Here is a 25870-nt window from a genome sequence, read left to right on the forward strand (position 1 = left end):
TTAGTATTCTGACAAATTATCAGAAAGTTGCAGTGATTTGGAAATCTGGGCTGGCTGTTTTCTTATGTAGAATCGCAGGTGATTCCATGTTATACTGAAAAGATGACCATTTCTCTTTTCTGGCATTTTCTTCTTGTTCTGATCATTCAATACTGGCACGTACTAATGCTGAATTGAAAGTGATTGCATTTTTTTTTAATCATCGCAAGAGTCCATTAGTAGGAGTTAAACTGTTCCTTTTTCTTTGTTTTAATTATACTTTGTGGAGATTTCCATCTTGTAGTCTGGTTAGATAAATTTGGTACCTCATGCTGGATGTGTAATAATTTCACATCTCCCTGCTTCAAATTAAAAAAAAAAAAAAAAGGAGCACTCTGGTGCATGACACTTCTCCGCCTGCAAGTTATAGGAGGGCAAATGTATGAAGCTTCAAATTCCTGCTTCACAAGAAAGGCTGTTTCCAATATTTAAATTGCAACCAACAGGTTACAATGATACCCTTACACCAAGGCTGGCAAATTTTACAAGTTCAGAATGCCTAAGCTCGTTCTTTTTCTTTTAAAAATTTCCAGACAAAATTCGTTCGTTCTGTATGGAAATTAGCCTCTAGTGAATACAGTGGTAAGGCTGCATTGATTATGACCCTCCTTAGACCCTATAGTGGTGGAAACCTCGTGCACTAGGTGATGCCATTTCTAATCTATTCATTTTGTAGCTATACCCAGGCAACAGACCATCTTTGATTCATTTTGCGGCAGCTTCTTGAATTCCTCTTTCTACGTCAATTTCTTCCTCAATACTTCGAGTAATGCTGACTTGACTCTGAACTTCGCTAATGAGATAATAGTTGTTGGCGGTAGCAGGAGCAGAGCAGTCCACTGATTCTGCTATCAATCATATACTTTCTTTGCCTGTGTTATGAGAGGAGTTAACAAAGTAAAGAAGAGTTTTACTGAAGACTTTCTCTTAGCATAGAAGACAGAGTTACCTTAGCCGTGCAACACTCTTTCACAATTCATCCCTATACTGTAAAAGCATCTTTTAAATCTTATTGAGTTATGTATTAATGTTATTCAAAAGATCACCCCCTCCGTACTTGTCCATTGATCCTAATCACCCTGTAGGTACAATCTATCTTTTTATTCTACAGATACACAATCTGAACTGTCTCTAACAACAGCTGTAGGCAAGGATTGGATTGGTCCTCAATAGTCCTAATGTTCCCAATATGATCCAGGTGGTCTTATCCAAAGTGTGGCCTTGCATGTAGATTGCATCCTGTAAATTGCGGTGTTTACAAGTTTCATCCAGCACTCAAATCTGTGATTGTAAGACATGTGATGCACATGCAAGCTGGGGCAAGGGACTGGAGTTGGACTGGACCCAATCAGACTTGTTCCATCTTAGTGATCTTTCGTAGAAACTGAAATTGATCAGATGATCACCATGCACAGTTTAGATATGTAATCTTTTAATTTTCATTTTCTTTATTGGATGGGTTGCTTCTTCTTGCAAATCATATTTTTCTCTTCCTACCTCTGCAAACAAAAATCATAATCAGAAGATTATAATACAGCTTGGCTGTAAGTTGAAAATGCCCACCCAGAAGCAGGCAAACTGGCAGCGCTATTTCCTTATTTGATGTTGCTTAGTTTTCATATGCCACACTTTGAGTTCGCTTATTTATGCTCTTTGCAGATATGCAGAGTGGGAGAAGGTCCCTGAGTGTAAATTTACTTGACTACTTTGTCGTAACATCAGTTGCCGGTAAGTGTAAACTCCTTAACATCTTGGTCATACTTCCTTAAGAAAAAAATTTAATTCATAAAAATGAAATAGAGTCTGTAGCTTGAGATTTTATTTTATTTTATTATTTTATTACTTTTGTGTTTTCTAGAAGTCCTTTTATCTACTCTCTTCTAATGTGCTTTTGCCTTCCCCCACACCTCCTCCCCCTTTTGTCTCTTTTCTGGACAGTTATTTTTTTTCAGGTACCTTGGGCTGCTTCAGTTGTTGCACCAAGTTCCAGTTGCTACGCCTTTGACAACAGCAGTCACCTTTTTGATTTTGTATCCTACTACTTATTTAAGTTATTTTACCCCAAAAAATAAAATTTCCTTTTACTATTCTATATGCCATAAAATATTCTGAGATATTTAAGGTGTTAGGTTGCGATCCCCAAGAAATGTTTCAGTTCCCTCTCATCTCTTGGGGGTCCATATTTTCTGAAAACCTTCCTGTTCCATAAGCACATTCTTCAATTTGGATGACTGGCATCCAGACCTTTAGCCAGCATATCCAGTGGGAGATCGGCCGTCCAGGACCAAGGTAATAAGGATGAACAAATTGAATAACTGAATTTTTACTTTTCTGTTTATTTTCACATGATAGAAGAAAGATAGAAGGATAAGAAAAAGGGAATATAGAAAAAAGGGGAATAGGAATAGTAGGTAATCTCAGCCTTTGGCCTCTCACTGAAAGCTATATCAGCTGTTGAAATGAATCTTTTTCAGACCAAACTCTTGAAACAAGCAATATAAATTCCATTGATCCACTCTAAATTTTAGTATACATTTACGACTGATTGGGCCTATTTACAGCTTGGCCTAAGCTTCTTAAAACTGAAAGTCTCAAAAGTAGAAATCTAAGAAAGTAGAGACTTCTAAATAAAAGCTAAGAAACTAAAATAGAAACTCTGATCAGCTGAGCAAAAGAATAGAAACTTCCTACAAATCTAGTTGCTATACATCAAAATAAAACACCAAAACAAGATGGTAACAATCTGAAACTAGGAGCTATCTAAATGAACCCACAAGATCTTCTAAAAAGCATCTCCAGACAAGGCAAACATGTGCTCTAAGACTGTTCAAGTGAACAATATTTTGACCCTTCTTCATATTTTAGTCTACATCATTGGGTGCCCCTTGTATTTAATGGATTTTCAGCCTAAGGCATCATAGAATGTGTTAGTTTGCCAGGGATTGGATCACTATTAAGCAAGTTCCAGCTTAGAGATCTCTTCAATTGGATAAGGTTTTTTGAGTGCTGGGGTTACTCTCACTTTTGTCTACACTGGTTGCACCCATATGCTATTGGTTAGTCAGAGTCAGGTTGCATTAAAATTTTCTTTGATCAGAGCATTGAATTTCATTCACACTGTTTTGATGCTTCTATTCAAATTTTGAACTGTCATTCTCCGAGAAACTGTTTTCTTCTAAACTGTGATAGACTAGCTGGATTGGGCACCCATTCGAGTATGACGGGAATGTGAGTATCCTTTTCAAATGTATCTCCAATTTTTCATGATTCTCCACCAAGCAGTGACATGTTGAGATTTTATGGATATGCTATACTTATGAGTTGGATGACCATAGTATCATTCTTGTGCAGGATGATGACTTGGTCATTAGATTTTGTAGAGATGTGGAGAGTAGATCTCAAACGGTATTTTTCAAATCATCGTTCTTAACTAGTTTGACATTTCTTTTTCTTGTAGTAACGCTTTATATGCATTTGGAAATTTTTGTGAAAACCGTGGCCGCAGCATGAGCAGTTTATCTTTCCAGTGGTTTACTCTTCTGCACTCCAAATGGACCAGCTACTGTATGAATTGTGAAGCACTTGTCACTGCTAGTAGCAGCTAGCATGTCACTAGTATCCTTTAACTATTCTATAGTAAGAAAGAGTGTGAGCTATCAACTTAATTTAGTTTCTGTATTGTGTTGCTAGTTGCTACTTGATACCTTTCTGGATTTACCCCTAGGAGATGGATCAAAAGTGCATACTTTTCAGGAGCTGATTGTTGAGAGGTCACAGATATCACTAGTTGTTTAAACACTGAAATTATATTTGCAAAGAGGGAAAATCAGATGTGTCAAGTTCACTCCAGCTTACCACATGGTGTGAGTGGTTAACAAGGAAATTTCCATGGATTGGGGAGGCTTGATGAAGCAGGACAATTTGGTGTAATTGTGGTAAGTTTGAGCCCTGGGGAAAATGGCAGCGTACCTTTAACTGAGAACTGCCAAGAGCTGGGATCATAATTTTGAATCATCAAACCAGGAATGTAAAAGAGAATCAAGGTCCGTTATTGGAATGTAATGGTGGAAATTCTTAGTAACTTAAACAGTGGGTGAGTTTTAATGAAGGATGAGGAGCCCCAACACTCTGGCTAGGTGAAGGATGAGGAACCCCAACACTGGCTAGGTCATTATCAGCCCTAGAGTTTACAGATTTAAAGTTCCACCTAAATAAGATTTTCATATTAGTGAATAAGCTAAAAAAGGCTCTTCCTTTTCTTGTGAGCGCAAATCAAATTGCTTTTATCTTGGGCCGTAGTATTTCGGATAACATTCTTTTGTGTGCTGAAATTTTCCGTGGCTTTGATAGATCCGCTAACTCCCCAGCCGTGCTCCTCAAGGTAGATCTCCACAAAGCCTTCGACTCTATTTGTTGGGACTTCATCAGCGACATCCTCTTTTCTATGGGTTTCCCTCCCCCTTTCATCCACTGGATCGAGAGTTGTATCTCCACCCCTCGTTTCTCCGTCATCACCAAAGGCTCCTCGGCGGGATTCTTTCACTATCGGGTGGGAATTCGTCAAGGCTGCCCCCTTTCCCCCTATATTTTCTCCCTGGCCCTTAAGGTTCTCTCCCCACATCCTCCAATCCAAAACTGACCAGCTTCTCATCTCTCCCATCCCCAAATGCAAGTCACTAAACCTCACCCACCTCGCCTTTGCGGATGATCTCATGATCTTCTCTAAAGCGGATCATCTTTCCATATCCTCCATTCTCTCGGCCCTTTCTCTCTTCGAATCCCTCTCGGGCCTTCGTGTCAACCTTGACAAATCCACCCTCCATCTTTCTGGTGTCTTTGATAAGCTCCGTGATTCTCTCTTCCTTCTCTCGGGATTCAAGCCCGGTTCCTTTCTCGTGACCTACCTTGGCCTCCCACTCATCCCTGGTAGACTCCCTTGCCACCATTGCTTGCCTATGCTAGATATATCCGTAAGAAGCTCCAACTTTGGAAAGGCAAGCTTCTATCCTTTGCGGGTAGGGTGGTTCTCATCCGATCAGTTCTCCAATCTTCCTACCTATACTGGTGCGGAATCTTCTCCTTACCCATATCGACTATCCAGGCCATATCGACTATACTGGTGTAGAATCCTTGTTTTGTGCCTTTCTATGGAAAGGGCAAGAATCCTCTCGCTTCATTCATCCGGTTAGTTGGTCATCCCTTTGCTGCCCCACCTTTGAAGGAGGCCTGGGTATCCGTCGGATCTCAAATGTTAACTTGGTTTGCCTTCTCAAACTCATTTGGAAAATTGCCTTAAAGCATGACTCCATTTGGGTTAAGTGGGTCTATTCTTACCTCCTCTGATCCGAGTCCTTCTGGACTGTCTCTCTGCCTTCCAACCCATCATGGGTCTGGAGGTAAATTTTCTTACTTCGTCCCCATGCCATCTCTGCTATTTCCACTTCCATTGCTTCTGGCTCCTCCACTTCCTTTTGGCTTAACTCATGGCATCCGATGGGAATTCTCTTCAACCATTTCGGTCCTCGCACTGTCTATGACTCCCGTATCCTCAAATCCACTCCCTTGTCCACCTTCATTTCTAATGGCACTTGGACCCCTTCTTCCCTCCCCATTCTCACACAGGTTTGGGAGTCTCTCCCCCATCTCTAGTTCCTCTTGTGACCTTACTGTTTGGTTGCCTTCCCCCACCAAAACCTTCTCCACCTACTCAGCTTGGAACCACCTTCGTACCCACAACCCCAAACCCCTTGGCCCCCCTTGGTCTGGTTCAAAAGATTCTTCCCTCGCCACTCCCTTACCCTTTGGAGAGCCCTTACTTTACTCTCCCTACCCAGTCCTTCCTTATTGGCCGCCATATCCCAGTTAGCCCCATTTAGCCCCAGTTGTATCCTTTGTTGGAATGGTTTGGAGACCTAGACCACCTCTTTTTTTCTTGCCCTTTCTCCGGATTGATCAGGGGGAAAGCCCTAGTGATGCAACACAACCAGAAATTACTATTCACGCTACAGTAGCGTGAACAGTAACCTAGATGATATTTTTCATATTTGGTGGGCCCCAAGTCTAGCTTGCATGGAAATAGATTCAAATTTGGTGGGCCTAAACTCCAGCTTGCAAGGAGATAAAATAGGATCTGTTTTCGTGGGAGTTCTAGGGATAATTTAGAAATTTATTATTTATTATTGGGATAATCATGTAATCGAAGTTTTTAATTTGGGTTATAGGATAAGTTTTAGTTAGTTTTAAATTCCTAAGAGTCTTTGTAGGATCAGTCTTTTGTTAGTTTTAAATTACCAAGAGTCCTATTATAGTCCGTTTCGTATCAAGCATGTTTGTTTTGTTATTTAAACACTTGTAATCAGCTTATTGAGGATGGAATAAAAAAATATGAATTGAAGCTTTAGCTTTGTGCGTTTGCAGCCCCCCTCTCTCTCTCCTCTTTTCTTCTTCTTCTTATAAGTGTTCTTCTCCTTCTTCTCCTTCTTCAAGCTTGAGTCTTCTCAAATGTCTCCTTCTTCCCTCTTTCTTCTTTATCCTTCTTTCTTCTCTATTCTGTCCCCCATTACCTAGCCTCCATTTGGCCCCGCTCGAGGCGTACCTTCGGATTTACCCGTGATTGGCCTTGGATCTTGAGAAACTTTGCAAGTTCCTCCATTTGCGATCAGATTGGTAAGCTAGTGTATTGTGCTTCTATCCATCACCTTTGGTGGGAGCGAAACCTTAGAAGATGGACCTCCAAATCTCGCTCTATAGATAGGATTTGACAGGCCATCTACTTTGATGTTTCTTCTAGGCTGCTGGCTATCCCCCACCCTTCCATTGATGATTCCCCAAGGAACAGACACATTGTTGTTACTTGGGGCCTTAGCTCTTCTTTTCGGTCTTCTCCTTAAAGACCTGTTCTCTTGTTTCTTGTTGTTTAGTATAATTATTTATTCATCCAAAAAAAGATTTTCATAGTAGGATTGCAAGAGTGATGTGGATCAGCTTGTTGAAGTGCGAAGTCAATGGCCCACTCATGCCGCATTTTTAATACTAATGAACCCTTCCTCTCTAACTGAGTTGTGTACTATCTCAAATTGCTTGAATTCCTTGTGTGTAGACTGTGTGACAAAGTTACATCACCAAAAGAGACTCTTTCCCCCCCTTGAGATAAGTCTAGTGCTTGGTTCCATACATGTGCTGTTGATCCAAAGGGTTTTTCAAACTGTTTTGGTTGGTTTAAACTAGTGGGTCAATTTAGTAATATTGGAATGTTCTTTGGCTAAGGGAATATTCCCTTAAATGAATGACTCTATTTCGAGTCTATTTCAGTTTTCTAGTCAGTTAAAGTTAGTGCATTTAACGAGCGAATTAGGCCTTTCTTTTTTGGTAGAGGAGTCTGTTTGAGTCTTTTATATATGGTTGTATGTGTGGACTAGCATAAAAAAGGATTTGATGAATAGGATTATCATGTTGTATATTGCTTAGTCATGTGAGAGCTATTCACCGTTCGCATTCTGTCCATTGGGTTTTTCATCCTTCCCCAACTTGCGCTACTTTTTTTTTTTGGATGAATAAATAATATATTAAAAGAACAGACGCACAAACATCAAGCCTGAAAATTCGCAAAGTTAAAGAGCAAAGACAAAGCAAAATGGGACAAGACCCAACGAAAAAGGGCCGAACGGAGGCCAAAAGAAACTATTTTGCAAAATGTTTCTTTTTCTTCTTCCTCTTGGAGGACTTGAGACCAACCAGGAATTCTTCACCAAACGGGTTGTGCCCTTTAATAGGGCGATTACTCCTACACTTGACACGATCAAGATCATGCGTAGGAGGGGAAAGTAGAGAGTCAGGATCGTGCTCAAAAGGAGTTAAATCGCAAACCAGAGGTTTGGCAATGTCAGTGTCGGCTGAAGACAGGGAAGAGGGGTTGGAGGAGGAAGGGAGAGAGGTGGAGCGAGGGTCAATGGTTGAGCTAGAGGAAGGGGAAACATGTTCCGGAGAGTCTAGGAGCATAAGGTGAATGGCTTGAGGGGAAGGTTCAGGGGGTAGGGAGAGGTTCTGGTGCTCTTAGATAGGGAAAGGAAGATGGGTTGAGGGGGTAAAGTGGAGGGTTAAATCATTAGAAATAGGGCTAAAGGGTTTGGGAAGGTTGGGTTGGGTTTGGTCTAAGGTCTGGGCTACTTGATTCCTTGAAAATCTTATTCAAGTTCGAGATCAAGATTCACTATTTATTCAAGATCCTCTAACCAACTGGGCTGTTGCCCAGGACAACCCAAGTCGACAAGTGGGTCTTATACAACCCAACCATCTCTGCGTAGGAGAATCTGAATCTAGAAATAAATCTTATACATCCAAAACCAAAATGACATTCTTCCAAACCAAAACAACATTCCCGCAGACTTCAAAACACCCAATCAATTCAGCTCAAACATCTCCTGATCCTAAATTCCCAAAACCTTGACAAATCCATCCAACAATCTCGACCCAAATTTCTCAATTATCCCCAAGAAAGCTTCCCTAGACCTAAATGTCCCATAGTGTCAAGACAAATCATCCGAACATCAAGAATCCTTATTAACTTTTCCTACCATTGAACCCTTGGTCTTCCCAACCTCCTAACCATAGTTGTGACTTGAAACCTAAGCAGCTAAACCCTTATACAAATGACCGAAGCTTACCAACTCATCCCAAATCTTGGATATTGGCTCCTAGTTGAATTCTTTCCAATACATGATTTCGACAACTTGGAGGAGACATAAAGTTTGTGACCCAAAAGGTATTGAGCACACCAGCTGGTCCATAATATTCATCATTTCATCAACAATTGATCTTATTTGCATGGTGTCAATTATGGACACAGTATAATTGTGTCCGATACATATCAACATTGGCCATGTTAAGATGACATCAAACCGATACATAATATTTCTCTACAGAGCTGTATTGAACTGATTTGGTACTGTTTTGGACCAATACAGTTGATACAAACTGCCAAAACTCAAATGTCATTTATGAAAGAAAACTTCCCTGATTTTTTGGCCAAAACCTTATAATTGAGTTTTTCATATTGGGTTAGCGTTGAAGCCCTTAATTGTTTGTGCTTATGATGACGACCTAAGAAAAGAGGTACACAAGATGAGGTTACTTGGTGTATGCTTCTTGTCAAATGATATTGTTTCGGTGGATGAGACAAAAGTGGGGATTAATGCCAAAATGAAGCTATGGAGGTCAATATTGGAATCCGATGGTCTGAAGATAAGGAGATTTAGGATGGAGCATATGGTGTGTAATATTAACCTCACTAATATCATCAGTGGCGAATATTGATGAAAGGGGGACCTAACGAAGTGAACATTGTTAGATATCTGGGCTTAACCATAAATAAAGGAGGTGATACGGAGGATGATGTTGTCCAAAGAATTGAAATAGGGAGGATAAAGTGGAGATGCATCCAGAGTGCTATATGTCATCGTATTTGTTGATGTATACATTTATGCTGCCCTTCCCTATCATTTCAGGCTTTTAGGGGAAAGGGTTGCGAGCATGGTATCTGAGCTGGGAGGTCATGTGTTTGATCCCTAGGAAGCGCATAAGAAGTTTTGGTATGCATTTGGAGACTTATTTCAGTATAGCTGAATCCACTTAAATGGAGGCTTTTGCCATTCTCTTCAGGTTCACTTTCACTGAAGAGCTTAACCTTCTGGTATGGTCGTGACTTAGTAGGAAACAATGAAAAGTTTATGGTCATGACTTAGTAGGAAACAATGAAAAGTTTATGGTCATGGTGTTTATATATTAGAATTTTCTCAGTTAGATCTCTTGCATAGTTTTGAACGTCTAGTTCTGAATGTGAGCCAGAGCAATGAATGAAATAGAGGAAGATGTAGCCTGGTGCATTTAATGGTATATTCATGCCTTTGTATGGATGCTTTTTTTCTTCTTCTTTTTCTTTCCATACTGTGCATAATAGTGAGGCATAATTTATCAGTAGTCTCCAGCTAAGTGATGGATTCTTGTTAGTTGATTATGCACTAGACGCATCATGCAATTATATGTTCTTCTACTACTTTGGGTGGCAACTACAAATTTATCATTATGTGAAACATTGCTGGCATTGAATAACTTTTGGGAGTATTTATGCCTGGGGATTTATAAACCTCGCATTATCTTGTGGATTCTGATATATGTGTACACTTGTTTTTGCTGTAGGGTTATGTCGATTTTGGCCGTTTCGATACTTCCAGCTATTTTATGGCTGGTGTTGGGCGTGTAAACTTTGTTCAAGTAAATCCCTAAATCTTCTAGAAATGGGTCCTCCGAATTTGCTGGAAATAAAAGATTTTGAAGTAAATAATGCTGGCTTTGTTTCTTAACTTATGCATAATGTTTCACTGCCCATTGTTGGGCCTCTCAACACTGAGCGGTAACTGCAACAAATCCTCTATTACAAAGGGAAAGCATTGAAAACAGCTTTATTTCAATTATTCTTTTAATTTATATATATATACCCTGAAATTTCTGACCAAATTTATACACTGGGTTGATTTATTTGACAATTAATTTAAAGAATTGATTATTGCTGTGTTGGAGCTAGGATTCCATTTACTTTTGATTTATACCAATGAATTATGAGTGAAATGGGATAGTATACAGTACAACACAAAATTTATAAACAAATCCACTCAAAGGCCCCATACTAAGTAGGTCAATTTCCCTCTCCATGTCGTTCTTTAGTCTTTCTTGAAGAACCTGCTTTTTTTATTTGGCATATAACTTGAAATTCCTCCTACCTTCCTCCTATGTTTAGAACCTTAGAATGCCTCAGCTTTGATTTCTGTTTGGGGGGAGGGTGTGCATTTCATTCAGGCGATGTGTGATAAAATGGATATGGAAAATTGTCATCTCTACTTCTGTAGTGTGTAATTGTTTTCCTGCAAAAGTAAATGAGTATTGTGGGAAATTTTGCTTCTCATGGGTTGCATGGTGAAAGACTCGGTTTATGTGGGTATTAAACTTCAATGTCTTAACTGGTTTAGGCATGGTTAAATTTGAAAGGTTTTAGTGATTTGAATTTTGTGGGTGAATAATAGATGCTTGTTACAGATATGGGGTGATCTTGGGTATATTTTGACACATTTGTTTATAGTATTTACTAAAAAAGGGGTACTTTTTGGGTCTTGTTTTCAACATTTCACATCTCATTTATTGATATTTAAACCATTATGAATCTCATTAAATTCTTAGATCCACTGCATGTGTCTAGACACTGTCGCACCACCAAAGATCTGCCCACCTGCAGAAGAAATATGAAAACTTAATTTTTGATATGTAGATAAAGGAAAAGCTCTTAATGGTTGTTCAGTGAATAATTTTCTTAGAATTTTCTGCATTGATTTTTGGACTCGATTTATGTTTGTTCCAAAGTTGAAGTTGTGTAGCCTTGAATATTTTCATTAATTGGCATGCCTCGCAAATCCAGGGTTTTTACAATGGTGATTTGACGAATTGTGAGCAAAGCTTCGATAAAAAGGGACGTACGGCTCAGGTTGAAACTTTTATTGTTTACTTGATTGATAAGAATTTAAACACGGTTGACATTATAATCTTATGCAATGACCTCCAGGATATGTGTCATGTTATGTAATTGCAGGTAGATATCATCTGTGGAAATTGCTTAAATGGACGATGTAAAGGTTTGTGATCATTTCCTTATTGTATTTCCAGTTTATAAGTCAGGAAGAGTTCAGAAATATCTGGGATGAACTCTAATTGTTGGAATAACTTATATGAAGTTCTTACCATTGTGTCACAACTTAGGGTCATCTGTATGTAACAAAAAAAGATGTATTCTCTGTCTGTCTTTTTTCCCCCCGTAGCATTCCCCCTTTCCCCATTCTTGTTCAATCATTTTCTGCTGTGTCAGCATCTGATGATGGATTTGTACTTTCTGTGCTTCATTATAATTGTCTTCTTAAAAAGTTATGCTTAACCAGGTATGAACGTTGTGCTCGGTTAATCAGATAATGACTTGAATATGAATTTAGGCCAGTAGCCCTGGAGATCTACAAATTATTTGACTGAGATTTCTTATCTAGTTACCTAATGGGGCCAAGTATGGAAAAACTTGTACCGGTTCAGTATTTAGTCTTTTTACAGCCCCACTCACTGCAGCCTCATTGAACAACTTTTAAAGAATGTAAATTCCGTTAGGCCTAAATCAGATTAGAATGGGAATGGTGCCCTATCCCATCTTATTAATACTGTCCCAGTTAACTTCATGGGCAGATAGTTATTTGCTTTTGACACCCTCCCATGTCTGATTTAGAATTTCGGCTTTTAATCATTTTTTTAATATATATTTTTTAATTCTATCTATCTTTCATGTCAAGCTTTATGAGGCTAGCTTAAAAATTGATCATATTAGATTGTAATCCTTCCGTTTGTCAGAATCTGTATGTTTAGACTTTGGAGTGTATGCTTGTAACATTTTAATTTTGATAAGTACCAATGCATCTGGGTCATTCTCTTCCATGTTACCATGTAGGCTAGAGAAGTACTGCAACAGAAGTTTCTTTCTGCATCTATTTAACTTTGCGAAAAATATTCTAGTTACTTCTTTTGCTTTCGCTGTAGTTTTTTTTTTAATCTTTAATTTCAGATGGTGTTTGAGGTGCTTGGGCTTCAATGCTGTCAGATGTTGAGTGAGTGATGAATGTGTTCTTTTCATTTAAAAAGCTGGTGCATTTAGAGTCTTAGACCATGTTAATTTTCTTCTATCGAAATTACCCTTCTGTTACTTAAACTATCTTATGCTCTTACACTTGTGGATGAGAGAGTGCCTACAAATTAAACCTGCTTTGTTGAAATTGGCTTTTCTTCATTTCATCAAATGGATATTGGAAATTATTGTTTCTTAAATTCATTAGATGGTGACAGGTTGAAGGGGGGGGGGGGGATGTTTGTTCTTAACATGTTGTTTGTTGATGATGGCTTGAAAATTCTGGTCCTTTCTTGGACTGGTTCAGAAACACCAAATGAGTAACAAATGAACCATTGAGAGCCATCCCGTCTTGTGTTTGCATCTGTTTAAGAGCTGTGCATTTGCAACTGAATTTGTTTTCTTTGTATTCTAGTGCATGGAGATTAATGGGATCTTCTACTTCTTCCCTCTTCCAGGTGATCTGGGCTGCATATGCAACGTGACTTATGATTCACCATGCAGGTCTTCACCTGATCTTGACTTAATTAAAACTGTATATTTCTTTTGTTTCTTGTCAATTAATTCTTTATGCCCTGAGACCTGAGTACTGGCTTAAAAATTTGGTTATTTCTAGGCTTGATGCCTTTTTTTTTTTTTAAGTGCAGGATTTCTAAAATTCCATTGTCTATCGTCTAATGGAATACCAGAACTCTTTGAAAATAGGATCCGCCAACAGTTCTTTTTTCCTCTTAAGATTTTGGGCAAAGCTAGAATTACCAACATCAAGAAATTACTGAAGTTCAGATTTTCGGAAACATATTCAGCAAGTTTTAGCGTTTTACTGAACTGATCTCATGTAAAAATGAGGATAGAAATTCTGAGAAAAATGGATTATCTGCAAAGTGCTTACCAATAGAATATATACAATGGTGATTTGAGTCTTCCGCATTTAGAATCTTAGATGTAAAATCTGAAACTTCTCTTATGTAATGTTAGAATTGCATTCATTTTACTTAGAAAAGGGCCATACCAAGTGCTCAAGGTTTCTGTGTTTAGCAGTGTCTGGGGAGGATCAAATATATGCAGCTTTACCCCTGTTTCCAGATAGGCTGTTTCTAGGACTAGAACCAGCAAAAAGTATTTATTTTTCTAGAGACTGAGAGCCTGACAAACAAAGGTGTGTTTCATGGTCTTCTATGGGTGTGATATTTATCTTAGTTTTCTTATAAATTGGTGTAACTATAATGCCCTTATATAAGTACTGTTTAGGAAATTTCACCTCTCAACTTTGTTGCTGTTGCCGTCATGATCAACTTTGCATCAGTGTTCTTTGCCATTGTTGTCAATCACTGCATAGAGGTAAAGAATGAGATGTAAGTTTAGTTACATAAGTATAGGATGAGTAATGCATATAATTAAGTAGAAACAAGAACAGTAAGGTGTATTTATACTTCACTCATTCACTGGCATGTTTGTTGTATGTGGTAGGCTCTTTTTTCCAGCTGATAACCAGGTTGGTCTTAAAAACCATTGAAGTACACTGTACACCTTAGGTTCTTGCAACTTGCAAGAAATTTATTGTTCAAATGCCATTGCTCTACTTTGTACTGTTCTATGCCTGGCTGAGGGATATAAGCTAAAAGACATTTGGTTGTTAATAACATCTGAAACAGCATCAATGAAACAAATATTTTCTTGTTTAGAGCATGGGAAGCCGCATCTTATGTTTTCCAAAACAATTGCACATAGATCCAAAAAGTAGTGTTGTTGTTGGCAGAGGAAGAAGGGTTAATTTTTGACTGTCTCTCCTGCTATATTACTGACTGATTTAAACTTCCAAATTACAACATGTATTATGTTTGAATCTAGGGTTCGTGCTGAGCTTGCCATCCCATGTGAAAAACCTGGTCCTCGTGTATTTGAAGGTTTCACCGTTGGTTTTCATCCTCGGTCATGGGAAGTTGTAAGTCTTTTTTGTTTCTTGGTGAATCTTCAAGTTCAACCCCAATATGTCACTAAGGAAGTTTATTTTGTGGATTGTAGGTTTACAATGGGATGACTCAATTGGGTTTTGAAAAGTCTAACCGTGAATTCAGGTGGTGAATCTTTTGCAAGTAATTTGGTTTCTTCAAGTGTTGGTTCTGTTTAGTTCATTGTGCACCTTTAAGCTTCTCATGTGTGGCTAGAAGGTGTCATGATTTTAGATGCTACTGCAAATAAATTATGGACTGACATCTTAGTTTTATTTCATCTCCTTGCTTTCTGGAATGTAGAAGTTCAGTTGACGCTAATGGTCCTGAACTTTTCTCAATGTGCTTGTCTTGGAACTGGAGGAATATGCAGTGATTTTTGTGTGCCTGAGGACTACTGGTATGGGTTTCTAGAAGCCTGAGATGTTAGGGTTAGAAACTCACTTGAAAGCCAGAATTGCGGGGAATAAAATAAGGACCAGATGGGAACATGGTATCAAAAGTTGAACTTGATACAGATATCTGACTCAAGTTTCTGAAGAATCTGACTGAATATAGGACTTTCCATTTCAGCAAAAATTTTCTTTTGTTTACACACCGGAAGTCTCTTTCCAATATTTATGCTGTGAAAGATTTCAGTATAGTGAAGATACTTCTCCTGCTCCCTTTCACTTGAAAGTTGAAACTCAATCATCCCAAGAGAAAATGATCTGCTACCACTTCCTCCTTTATGCTTATCCTGCACATTCAGTCCAATCCTAGTAATGATAGGATTCTGATATTTTAGACAAAAACCTAAACTTTAATACCATAGGTAGGTCCAGATTTAGATCCAACTGTAAATGATGTTATCAAAATTGGGATGCCTACAGAAATGAGCTAGAATCTGAGGAATTCCATGACTGTAGTACATGCAAAAACAAACTCAGCAGTAATAAACTGTTTGCAGAGAATAAAGAATGGAGGACATTAGAAGAGGAATTGAGTTGTGCGACAGAATCATACTCAAGATGTGAGCCATTGACTCAAGATGTTAGGTGGATCAGCATCTAGACTTCTGAGCTAGAACTAACATAATCAAAGTAGGAACAGAAACTGAAAACAGAACTCTGTAGTATATTAAGAGTAGAATTATTGAGATTGGGATTCCAAGAGAGACTATGAATTCTGAAATTCCTGAAATCACCAGTTTTCTTCTTATTCTTCTCTTAAAACTGCTCCTCATGCCCAAATATTCTATCAATTAGTACATGAGTGATGTGAACCCAACTCTAGGGTTATGGTTTCTAAGGAATTTCCTTACAATTTAGGATTCGCCCAGAATCTTCCTGCAAATAAGCCAACAATTCTTGGGGAACCTATGGGTAGATGGGAATTTGAAGGAAAGACAAGGAAACACAATTGGGATCCTAAGGGTTGTTAAGGGTTTAACAAAAATCTCTATGGGTGGGGTAATTGGGAAGAACGGTAAAAGTAGCGTTTTATCAATCCTTGTGGGAGGTAACAGAATAATGGGGACTGGATAACCAAGATGAAGATCTAAGTATGGGATATTTGGGAAGGGAAAGAAACTAGGGAATGATCAATACAGGATGAATTTCTGTGAAACCTTTCTTGAATCTTTCTTTCTTTTCCCTTTTTTTAATTCTTTTATTTCTTTTTCTTTTTCTTCTTCTCTTGTTCTGTGTTTTCTTTTCTGTTTCAGGTCCCTGCAAACCAAAACAGAGGGGGGGGGGGGTGCTACAATTAAGGGAAGAGAGGGAAAAAGGGGCAGTAGGGTAGGGGAGCGGCGGGGGGAGTGTCCAGGAAGAACCATAGGGGCCTGAGGGAGGGAACTACTGTCTGTCAGGGATTGGGGGGCTACTGTCAGGGGTGCGACAGCAGGGGGGTTGGGTTTTAGGGTTGTGCAGACAGGCGAGGGCCTGGGGAAAGGGGTGCTATGGCTACTAGGGTGTTGTGCAACTTGTGCCTACCTGGGTTTGAGCTGAACTGATATCTGCAGGTTGAATGCTTACTGTACTTGCTGGAATTGAAGGTTGAATGCTGAAGGTGGGTGCTGGAGTGTTGAAGAAGAATGCTAGATAGGTTGATTATTGAAGAAGAATGCTTTCTCAAAATCCGTTGTGGCCCCCTCAAACAGGAACCGCGGTCCTCCAAAACTCAATTTCTTATTCACATAATCAGACTTGAATTACAAAGAAAGATTAGGCCTTAATTTATAACCTACTAAAAAGAACTCAACACTGGGTGGGGTTCCTTTATAGATTAGGATCCCACCACCACAATCACCACCATTGAACTGAAAATTAAAAGATCTAAGAGTCCCTAATGGACACATGCTGAAATGGAACTATGGAAGTTTAAATAACTTAAAACTTTAATAAGCACATGCTAAATTCTGTTTGATTAAAACACTGATTGACACGTGTTAGAGTTTAAAAGAACTGAAGACTCAAACTACTAACTCAAATCAAGACTTCTTAACCGCATTGGACGCTACAATTAAACTGGAATTAATTTCCAGCAAGTAAATAGGGTGGAAAATGCCCAAAATACTTCATGGACGGTTCGGCCAGCCTGGGGAGGCTACTTAGGAGTAGGGGTGTAAATGGATAACCGAAGTCTGCTTTCGAATTCGCATCCGCATTCGTTTAGGGGTATCCGAATCCGTCCAATTACTAATAGGATGTGGATATGGTATACCCTTTTCTTACCGATTATTATCCGTCTGATAAAATTATCCGATTAAGTTACTTATTTAGATTTATTTTTCTTATTTTATAAATTTTTACCTGTGATCTGTGACTATTTTTCTAGATTTTCTACTAAAATAGCAAGCAAAGTTGTTAAATTCTTAAATTTCAAACCTAGCCCTCACAAATAAAATGGTAAAGATGTAAACAGGTAATCGAAAACTTGTATTCAATCTGTATTCATGCCCATTTAGAAGAATCTACTTTAGAAAATAATTATCCGATTATCATCCGAATCCGACTGAATCCGTCCGAAACCCGATAGGCTATTATCCGAATCCGGTCCGTTTACACCCCTACTTAGGAGCATCTTGTGGGCCCCACTTAGGGTTTCGGCCAAGGGGCAATTTCATGTTCACATTAATGAGGAGCTAAAACTGTATGGATATATGCAGAAAACTAAATCCCAAATATGACATATTTTCTGAGATTCTAGGTCATAGCATCTGATGGATGAGTGACCATGGCAATTACTGGCGGTTTTCTTACACTAGTATGGGTCCTATGGGAAAGCCACACCTTTCTGAATGCTGATGATGTTAGCTGAAGCATTGTTCCAGCCCGTCTCAGTGGCTTTGTCAAAGCCTGAGTTCTTATTAATTTTATTCTGTCACTTCCGGTACTATCATTGATGACTCTTGTTGACGTTCTTGGGTTTATCCCCTCTAAATCTTATGCATGCAAGACAGGACTTGATGATGAAGAATTTATAATTCAAATAAGTTCTGAACTTATGCATCATATACTTACCTAGTTAAGTTCTGCATTGTAATTTTCTTTCCCTTTTTTAGTTGGTTATAATGAGCTTTTTCTATGTTTCTCGCTTTTTCTATGTTTCTCAAGAGTTTGTTGATGTTGCAGCTTTAGAACTGAGCAGACTCATGTATCTCTTTATATGACTGCAATTTCTGCTCATTCTAGGCTGGTGGGGAAACCTGTCATTGAGGTGATTTTATTTCTTCAATCCTATATGTTTTACTAGGAAAAGAGTTCTACTCCTCTTTGCTGGGTGGCTGAACCTGTTACAAATATTCACATTACATTTAATTGTTTGTCCTTCACTGGTTGAACTCCTTACACAGTTCAATATGATCTTATTCCTTGTGCCAGGTTAGCCCTATGGAAGGCCTAGAGGTTGAGCTATCTGGATCAGGAGCAAATGGGAGCCCGCCAACGACTCTGACACCGTCAATACTGATCATTGATTGGATATGTATGTCGACCTCAAGCTACTGTGATATATATCTTGTTCATGATAACATGGTTTTTATGAGTTATCATGGGTTCTATTTCAGGTAAGGAGGCCAGTAATACTCCATACCAAGTTAATGTTTCTATCCCAGTGGAGGGTTATGAGCCTGTTGAGTTCACTCTTACCAAAATGTGTGGTATGTTCTTCAATTTCCAGTGAATCAATGTGGTAAAACCACTTATTTCTACTATTTTGTAAGCTTGAAATAAGTCCTCTACTGCAAATTTAAATTTAGAACAGTGACTTTTATTATTGTCAGCAACCATGAGTAAAATTTGTGGTGGGTCACTTCTACCATGTAGAAAAAGGATGTGGCAATTCTTATTATTGGATAGCTAGGTAAGTCCCGGTTCGACACCTGTTAAGTTTTATCCTGAATTTCAATCACATACCCTATTTATGTCCATACATTTCCTTACTGTCCTGATTTTTCACCTTTTTTTTTTGGGGTGGGGGGGTGGGGGAAGGTTAGCAAGGAAACTTGATAGATGAGCAAAAGCCAAAAGCATTGAGACCTTTGTGACCCTGAAATCATCTCCATCTGAGCCACCACATGGCAGAACTAGGTGTCACACCCGCTGATTTGGTTTATTAGTTGCCAACCACAAAAACTACAATTAAATTTCTTGTAATTTCCTTCCATCTGATAGGGTGTTGTATTTGTATACTCATATTGGTTGGGGTGTTAAGGGGTTCGGTTCTTTATGTTTTGATTAATGGTAGTATGGTACTATTTCATACTGACAGAGGGTAGTCTTAGTCTCTTTGTCATGATGACATTATAAATAAAGAGCTGGTCATGATAGGACTACTAACCCAGTGTAAACTGTTCGTCCTCTTTGTTGGGTTATTCTCTTCTCCCTCTTCCTTTTATTGATTGTTTAGTCCTCCTTGCTACTTTTTCATCAATGGTTAACAGATCCGTGTTGTCCCTTGTTTTGCTAATCCTATTCATCCAATGGACCTGTAGTTTCTAATTTTGTATTGAGATCCTGAGGGGAACTTGATATTGAGCATTGTGGTAATTATCGCCTGGCCTACTATCGAGGGACTAAAGTGATCTTTGGGGCGTTTTTGAAAAGCTCTTATAGAGCTCTATATGTTACTTCCCTTATGTTTTCCTTTTCTATGTATATGAATAATGCTGGGGAGTTCAACTCATATGGTTGAACTCCAGAGTTGCAGCCTAGCTCTTCTCCGTGCTCTATAATTTGCAGTAACACATAAGCATCCCATTTACACTGTCCATTTATTAACAAACTCCATTGCGGAAAAAAATCTATTGACAAATAAGGTTGAAAAAAGATACTCTTATTCATTAAGAAAGTTTTTACGAGTTATAATGTATTTGTTGATAAGAAGAAAAGATACTGCTACAACCTCAGAAGAGGAAATAGTGACAAAATTCATCCCTGAAACGTAGCAAACATATAAAGCATAAACTTGCATTCTCTCTAGACTTGTGCCATGAAAAGAGCAGATAAATGGAATAAAAGGGTATACCATAAGAGTGATTTCAGAAATATGAAGTTACGACTCAAATCAAAAGCATATGGAAGTTATTTGACCCTGATAATGAGGCTAAATAAGCCAATGATAAACACACTAGGGGCACATTATCAGGATATTGCATCAAGTCAAAACTGGGTTTGGAATTGTCACATTTAATATGACCAAATAGTGATAGCCTCATCAACTCTGATGAGCCTGGTCACACTGCTGATTTTTTTCCAGACAGGTGATTGTAAAAACAAGTTGAGTCTCATATTTTTGTACACTGCTTAAACTACTTCTGTGTCTTTCTTGCTTTTTTCCCCCTTATTTAATTTTACCAAATAGTGATAGCCTAACTCTGGTGAACCTAGTCACACTGCTGAAATTTTTTTTTCCAGACTAGTGATTGTAAAAACAAGTTGAGTCTCATCTTTTTATACACTGCTTAAATTACTTCTGTGTCTTTCTTTCTTTTTTTTCCCCCTTCACATAGTTCATTTACCTTTTGAAAAGCAAAAAGTACAGTGTTGACCCAGAGCTTCCTATAACTTCAATTAATTTACCATAACGCCATAATTTACTGCAAGGACAAGGCCAATCAATTAATTGATACTTATGCTTTGAGTTCCATTGCTTAGATCCTGAATTTGTTTTTTCAAGTTTTGCAGAACATAGGCAGAACATAAGTGCTGATGCTACAAGAGGATGGGCTACATTTGGAATACTTTCTTGCATGTATGCTGAATTCTATCATATACTCAGCTCGAAGAAGCTCCTCTATTCTTTTGTCCCCTCCGCTTGTTCTCATTTTTCTCTTAACCACCTAGGGGGTGGGATGGGGATGGATGATAGAGTAATAGGAGGAATTTGTTACCTTGCCCATCCACCATGGTTTTTTTTCCTTTCCTTTATTTATTTATTTAATTTTTTTTTTTGGGGGGGGCACGTGTAGACATCCTGACTCAGTAAAAGGTTACACTCTGGAGATAGGACAGGCTGACCTGCTTACAGCAGATTCCTTAAGTGGTTGAGGCATGGTACGATAAATTAATATATGCTTGGTGTCCTTTCCTTGTCTGCCAACATGAACAATTATTTATGCTGTCAGCCTGATGTTGTTGATTGCAGTATGAGAATATCAAGCAGCATGACCATATAGAATGCAGCCTAGAATAATAGGTTTACCAATTTGTTGGTGGACCATTGGTCAAAAGGTCAAATCTTTGGATGGCCTTACTCATAAAAACGGCATATCTTAGAAGCAGTTTATTGTTGTGGTTGGTCATTGCAAAGGATCTGATTTGGTAGGTGATTTAGTGTACATAACCTTGCTTGATCAAGCATGGTCCTGGTCCCCCTCTCGATGTGTTGGTGCATAAGAAAAGGTGCCAAGCCACACGTGAGAAGATTGGATTGGGGAAACCTTAAATCACCTGGATTCAAGAAGGTGAAACCTAATCCTGCCAATGACTTTCCTTCTACCATTTGAACTAGATCACATCGTACCAAATTTGTCCCTTTAGGGATGGGCAAGGTTACTAATTCAACCCAATCTGCAATGATTCTTACTTCTTGTCCTGTCAGCTTCTTTTCGATCCATGTTGGTCTTTGATATTTTCATCCTAAAGATTGCATGGATTGGCCTTTTGCAGATTCATTGTGATGTCAACCTTACTATGTTGTGGGGGCTTCATTTATAAGACTCGAGTTGAACATCAGGTTGGTTAATCATTTCCTGTTTTCCAGAATTAGCTTTAATTTTTGGGGGTTACTGCTTTCAGTATATGGATTTGCCTACCAATGGTCATTATTTTTCTTCTGCAGCGAGGGCTTGATGCATTGCCAGGGATGACAATTCTGGCAGCCTGTTTAGAAACTGTAAGTGTTATTGGATTTGGCAGTTAGGAGTTAGGACCCTATGGCATAATTCACAGTTCAGAAACTTGGACCAGGATATTGTTCAGTTCTCTAGTTTATGAAGTTCTTGCTATTGGGTGAAGGATCTTAAGATGCAATTGAACTCATTGGTTTTAGCTGAGTTGTTGGAAGCTGGAACTATGCTTCATTTAATTTAATTTCTGACTGACTAGAAAAACTCTCTAATGGTTAGTTGAACTGGAAAAATGTTAGGTGAGTGGGGCCAGTGGCAGCTACTCACGGGGAGAGGACATCAATGGAGCATTCGCCAACCAAACATCTTGGGAACGCCAACCTGTTTCTGCTCAGGGTAACCAGAGAACAAGTGAAAGAAAATACGGTTCAATTTGACATTTTGAAATGTAGATACAGTGCACATATTGTGAGGTTTCTGTATGTCCATGCTTTTCTACTTAAAATTTTGTCGGATAGTGCAGAACACAAGGATTTTTGAGGTGTATCATTTTTTATCTTGATTTTTATGCGGGTGGAACTGGATGGTGGGAATGTTATTAGTCTGCTGGACCTAATTTTTGAGGTTGGAGCTGAACAAAAGCCGAGAAAAGTAATTACAAACTGTCTTTGGAAATGCTTGTTTGATTCTTAAATTGAGCTTTGTATCCTCCACATGCATGGACGTAGGCACATAAATTGTCGACTCCATAAATCCTTGTGTTCCCTGTGTAACTGTGTTGTTCTATTTAACGTATGTTTCTTTTTGTTCTTGATGCTAGTCACATTTCCCTATAGCAGTGCCACTTAAGCACCTATTGATTCTCAATAACAAATAGCTAGCCACTGGGTTTGTTTGCATCTATTATCCTTAATCAGTCTAGGTATGACTTGTTCAGTTCTCTGGGAAGGAATTTTGAGCAGCATGTCATAGTGTGGGAAAGAAACTCTCCATTCGAGCCAGGAACAAGCAACATATCACAATGTGAAATTTTCTGGTGAAGAATGGTGGTCCAATACAAAACCTTGGTATGTTGTTCACAGTGGGTGTGGTCAAGAGAAATGTAGAAAAAATGACATTCTCTTCAGTTCTCCCAGCTTAGATTTTAACAGCAGTTTCAGCTTATTCATTTGCAGACAGTACAACTAAAAAACTTGACCAACATAGATATTGAGAAACATTTGTCATACTCATCACATCGAAGTTAAAATATTGTAGTTTAGTTTCTTTCTTAGCTCATATTATTAATATAACAGAGATTCAGTTGAACATCTAGGAGTCGAATTTGATAGTTCAATTTCTTAGTTGACTCGGCGACAATTCCGCCTTACTTCTCCGTTGTTACCCTTGAGAGGACTTATATTTCCCATTTTGATCATTGAATTTGCAAATTGGTTGAAGAAGAGATCTTCGTCTTCAGCATAGCTCCTAACCAACTCCATAGTCTTGCCCATATTCCCTGTCAGCAGCACTTCATCTGAACTGAGAAGCCCTTTTCCCAGCAAGATTAGCCTGAAATATGAGTTATCAAACTTGGACGGAGAAGCAAAATCCAATGGGGAGATTATGTTATCTCCCCCTGATTTTGGACAAACTGATTTCAAACCGTGAAAATAGGCTCCCTGCAGAGTCTCATCTGGTTGGTTATTTCCATTTTGGTTGTAAAGCCTCTGCTTGAAGGTCACACATCTTGCCATTCCAATGGTATGGCTTCCTGTGCAAGAAATTTAACATAAGTAGAAGTTCTAAGCTGTAGAGATTGAAGTCTTAAAATTTCTCGGACATTTGGAAAGTGACACACCTGAGAGTGCTACAAGGTCTACTTCATCAAGGCCTTGTCGGTTGAATAATGTTATGAGGTTTTGGAGAGTAGAATTTGGTGGGGGGATGTTTCTGTTTGAGCCACTGAGACTTGCTTTCTTGGAGTCTTTCCTTCCTAATGGAAGTACCCAGTAAGGTCCACCACTCTGTTTCACATGTCCATCAATCTTCATTAGGAAGTTAAAAAGAAAAACAATTTGAACACAGGTCCTATGGTTGGATTGGACAATAGTCACGTTGCTCTAATCCTCGCTTACCAGTACTGCGGAGCCCCTTGCAGCTAGAGCAAGGATGTCTGCACAAGAAACCGTCAGAGGGCAGACCTCTTCCAACTTGGCCTTAATCTTATCTATTACTTCAAATCCTCTAATAGAATTTCTGTTTGGGTTTGAATGCTTTTCACTAATGATTGTTCTGCTATCATCCAACAACACTGAAGCATCGCAGCCCTGAAAAAGCATGAGTTTATGAGGCAAACTACGTTTTCACATTTGTTCTATGTTTTCATGTTGAAAGGTTCCATTTCAAACATTATGATTAAATTGAAAATGAATATATAAAACAATACCAGGAGTCACCAAACCATTTTCACTTACTGTGGGAGTACTCCTAGGATGAGAACATGAATCTGAATAAGTTTTGATTGCTAATAATTTTAGTGCAAAAAAAGAGAATGAATAGCCTTCTATTTCCTCTAATTAAAAAGCCAACCTGTACAAAGCAATCATGAAAGTGAAGCCTAAGCAGAGAGGCAGCCATTCTTGGGTCTTTTGCAATGGAATGTTTCAGCACTGACATGACAATGTCATTAGCTTGAGGGCATGAGTACTGATAGAATTGTGGGCTAAGATCAGAAGACCTTCTACCACCACCCCAGTTAAAGTTGAAACCAGGAAAAGCTATGGAAAGAGTAGAAGACAAGAGAAGCACAGCCATAAAACCAAAAGAAACTGCTAAGGAAGCCATTGTGCATGCCTCCCACGATATTGTGGCTCCTGCACTCAGCAAATGTGTTCATATTTATAGGGCTCAGTGATCAGTATCGACTGCTCCCTCCAGCCATCCCCTGGTTCTACAGTGGACTTGGTCTCACTCTTGGCAGTAGTAATACCTGCTCCCTCACCCTCTGTGTCAGTGGCTGTATCCAATCTGAGCATTATTTCTGGTTTTTGAAGTCACCAACTCCATCAAGGTACACACGGCATTCCTTTTCTCGTGCTCCAGATTCAACTACTACAGAGAGACGACTTATTCAAGGGTGTTTGAAGTTGCTCCTAGTATATGATCACTTTTGCACTTGGAAGATACAATATCCAGAAGTTAGTTGAAATGATTCAACTCATTGATGACGTGCCTTACTACAAAAAGTGTGTGAACCTGACTCATGTACACTACAACCCCTTAATTCTCGGCTGATGAATTCAACATCTTGCCTTGGTTGACTCGAGTGTCTTCATTAAGATGATGTTATTGATAGAGAAATCGAAACAAGAACTCAAGATCTGGAACGCAGAAATCATAATGTGCTCTGATATGTTGAGGGCTTGAAGTACTAGTCAAAATATTATTCAATGATTATCAAACTGTGGCCCAACTAAGCACATGAGATACTGCCACATGACCCTCAATTCACTTAGACCTTTTTTGGGATTTTCAAACTGTTAACATTTCGAATGTTAGGTACTTGACCAGCATGCCAAAAGCTCTAAAGCTGATGGAAACAAGTTCATAAAACACTATAACCTCTCCCACAATAAACTAGCCCAATTTAGCACTCATACACCGAAGTGAGCTCACTAGGCACATAACACTATTTTATCTTAAGCGATGCTCTCATAACTTATCCTAAGCCAGCAGCTCCTCAGTTCTCCATCGTAACATCCTTGCTTATGCTACACTAAATTTATCCAAATGATATTTCTTAATGTTCCTATGAAATTTAACTTTTAAATTTTGAAAGAATGTATGCTCTGCAGCCATCTTATT

At 38.7% G+C, this 25870-nt stretch overlaps 2 protein-coding genes across 2 annotated transcripts; one reads left to right on the plus strand and one right to left on the minus strand.

Annotated features, from left to right (window-relative positions):
- LOC149016952 (G-protein coupled receptor) lies at window positions 1-23617 on the plus strand. Its single transcript, XM_089151252.1, has 18 exons — window positions 1-78; window positions 1699-1767; window positions 1978-2069; window positions 3229-3267; window positions 3391-3444; window positions 10234-10308; window positions 11504-11569; window positions 11675-11717; window positions 13201-13246; window positions 14594-14687; window positions 14768-14820; window positions 18309-18393; window positions 18558-18660; window positions 18743-18835; window positions 20862-20928; window positions 21846-21912; window positions 22018-22071; window positions 22324-23617. Exons 2-18 carry the CDS (start codon window positions 1701-1703, stop codon window positions 22459-22461), a joined length of 1236 nt encoding a protein of 411 aa, XP_089007378.1. The 5' UTR covers window positions 1-78; window positions 1699-1700; the 3' UTR covers window positions 22462-23617.
- Window positions 23365-24860, minus strand: LOC149016953 (Peroxidase superfamily protein). Its single transcript, XM_089151251.1, has 4 exons — window positions 24596-24860; window positions 24142-24333; window positions 23865-24030; window positions 23365-23777 (listed from the first exon to the last, which is right to left on the minus strand). Exons 1-4 carry the CDS (start codon window positions 24848-24850, stop codon window positions 23365-23367), a joined length of 1026 nt encoding a protein of 341 aa, XP_089007377.1. The 5' UTR covers window positions 24851-24860.
- Between the last annotated feature and the right edge of the window lie 1010 nt (window positions 24861-25870).

Source organism: Hakea prostrata, chromosome 4 (assembly GCF_041222555.1).
Source record: "Hakea prostrata isolate BN-2017 chromosome 4, UWA_Hpros_2, whole genome shotgun sequence".
Classification (NCBI taxonomy): Eukaryota; Viridiplantae; Streptophyta; class Magnoliopsida; order Proteales; family Proteaceae; genus Hakea; species Hakea prostrata.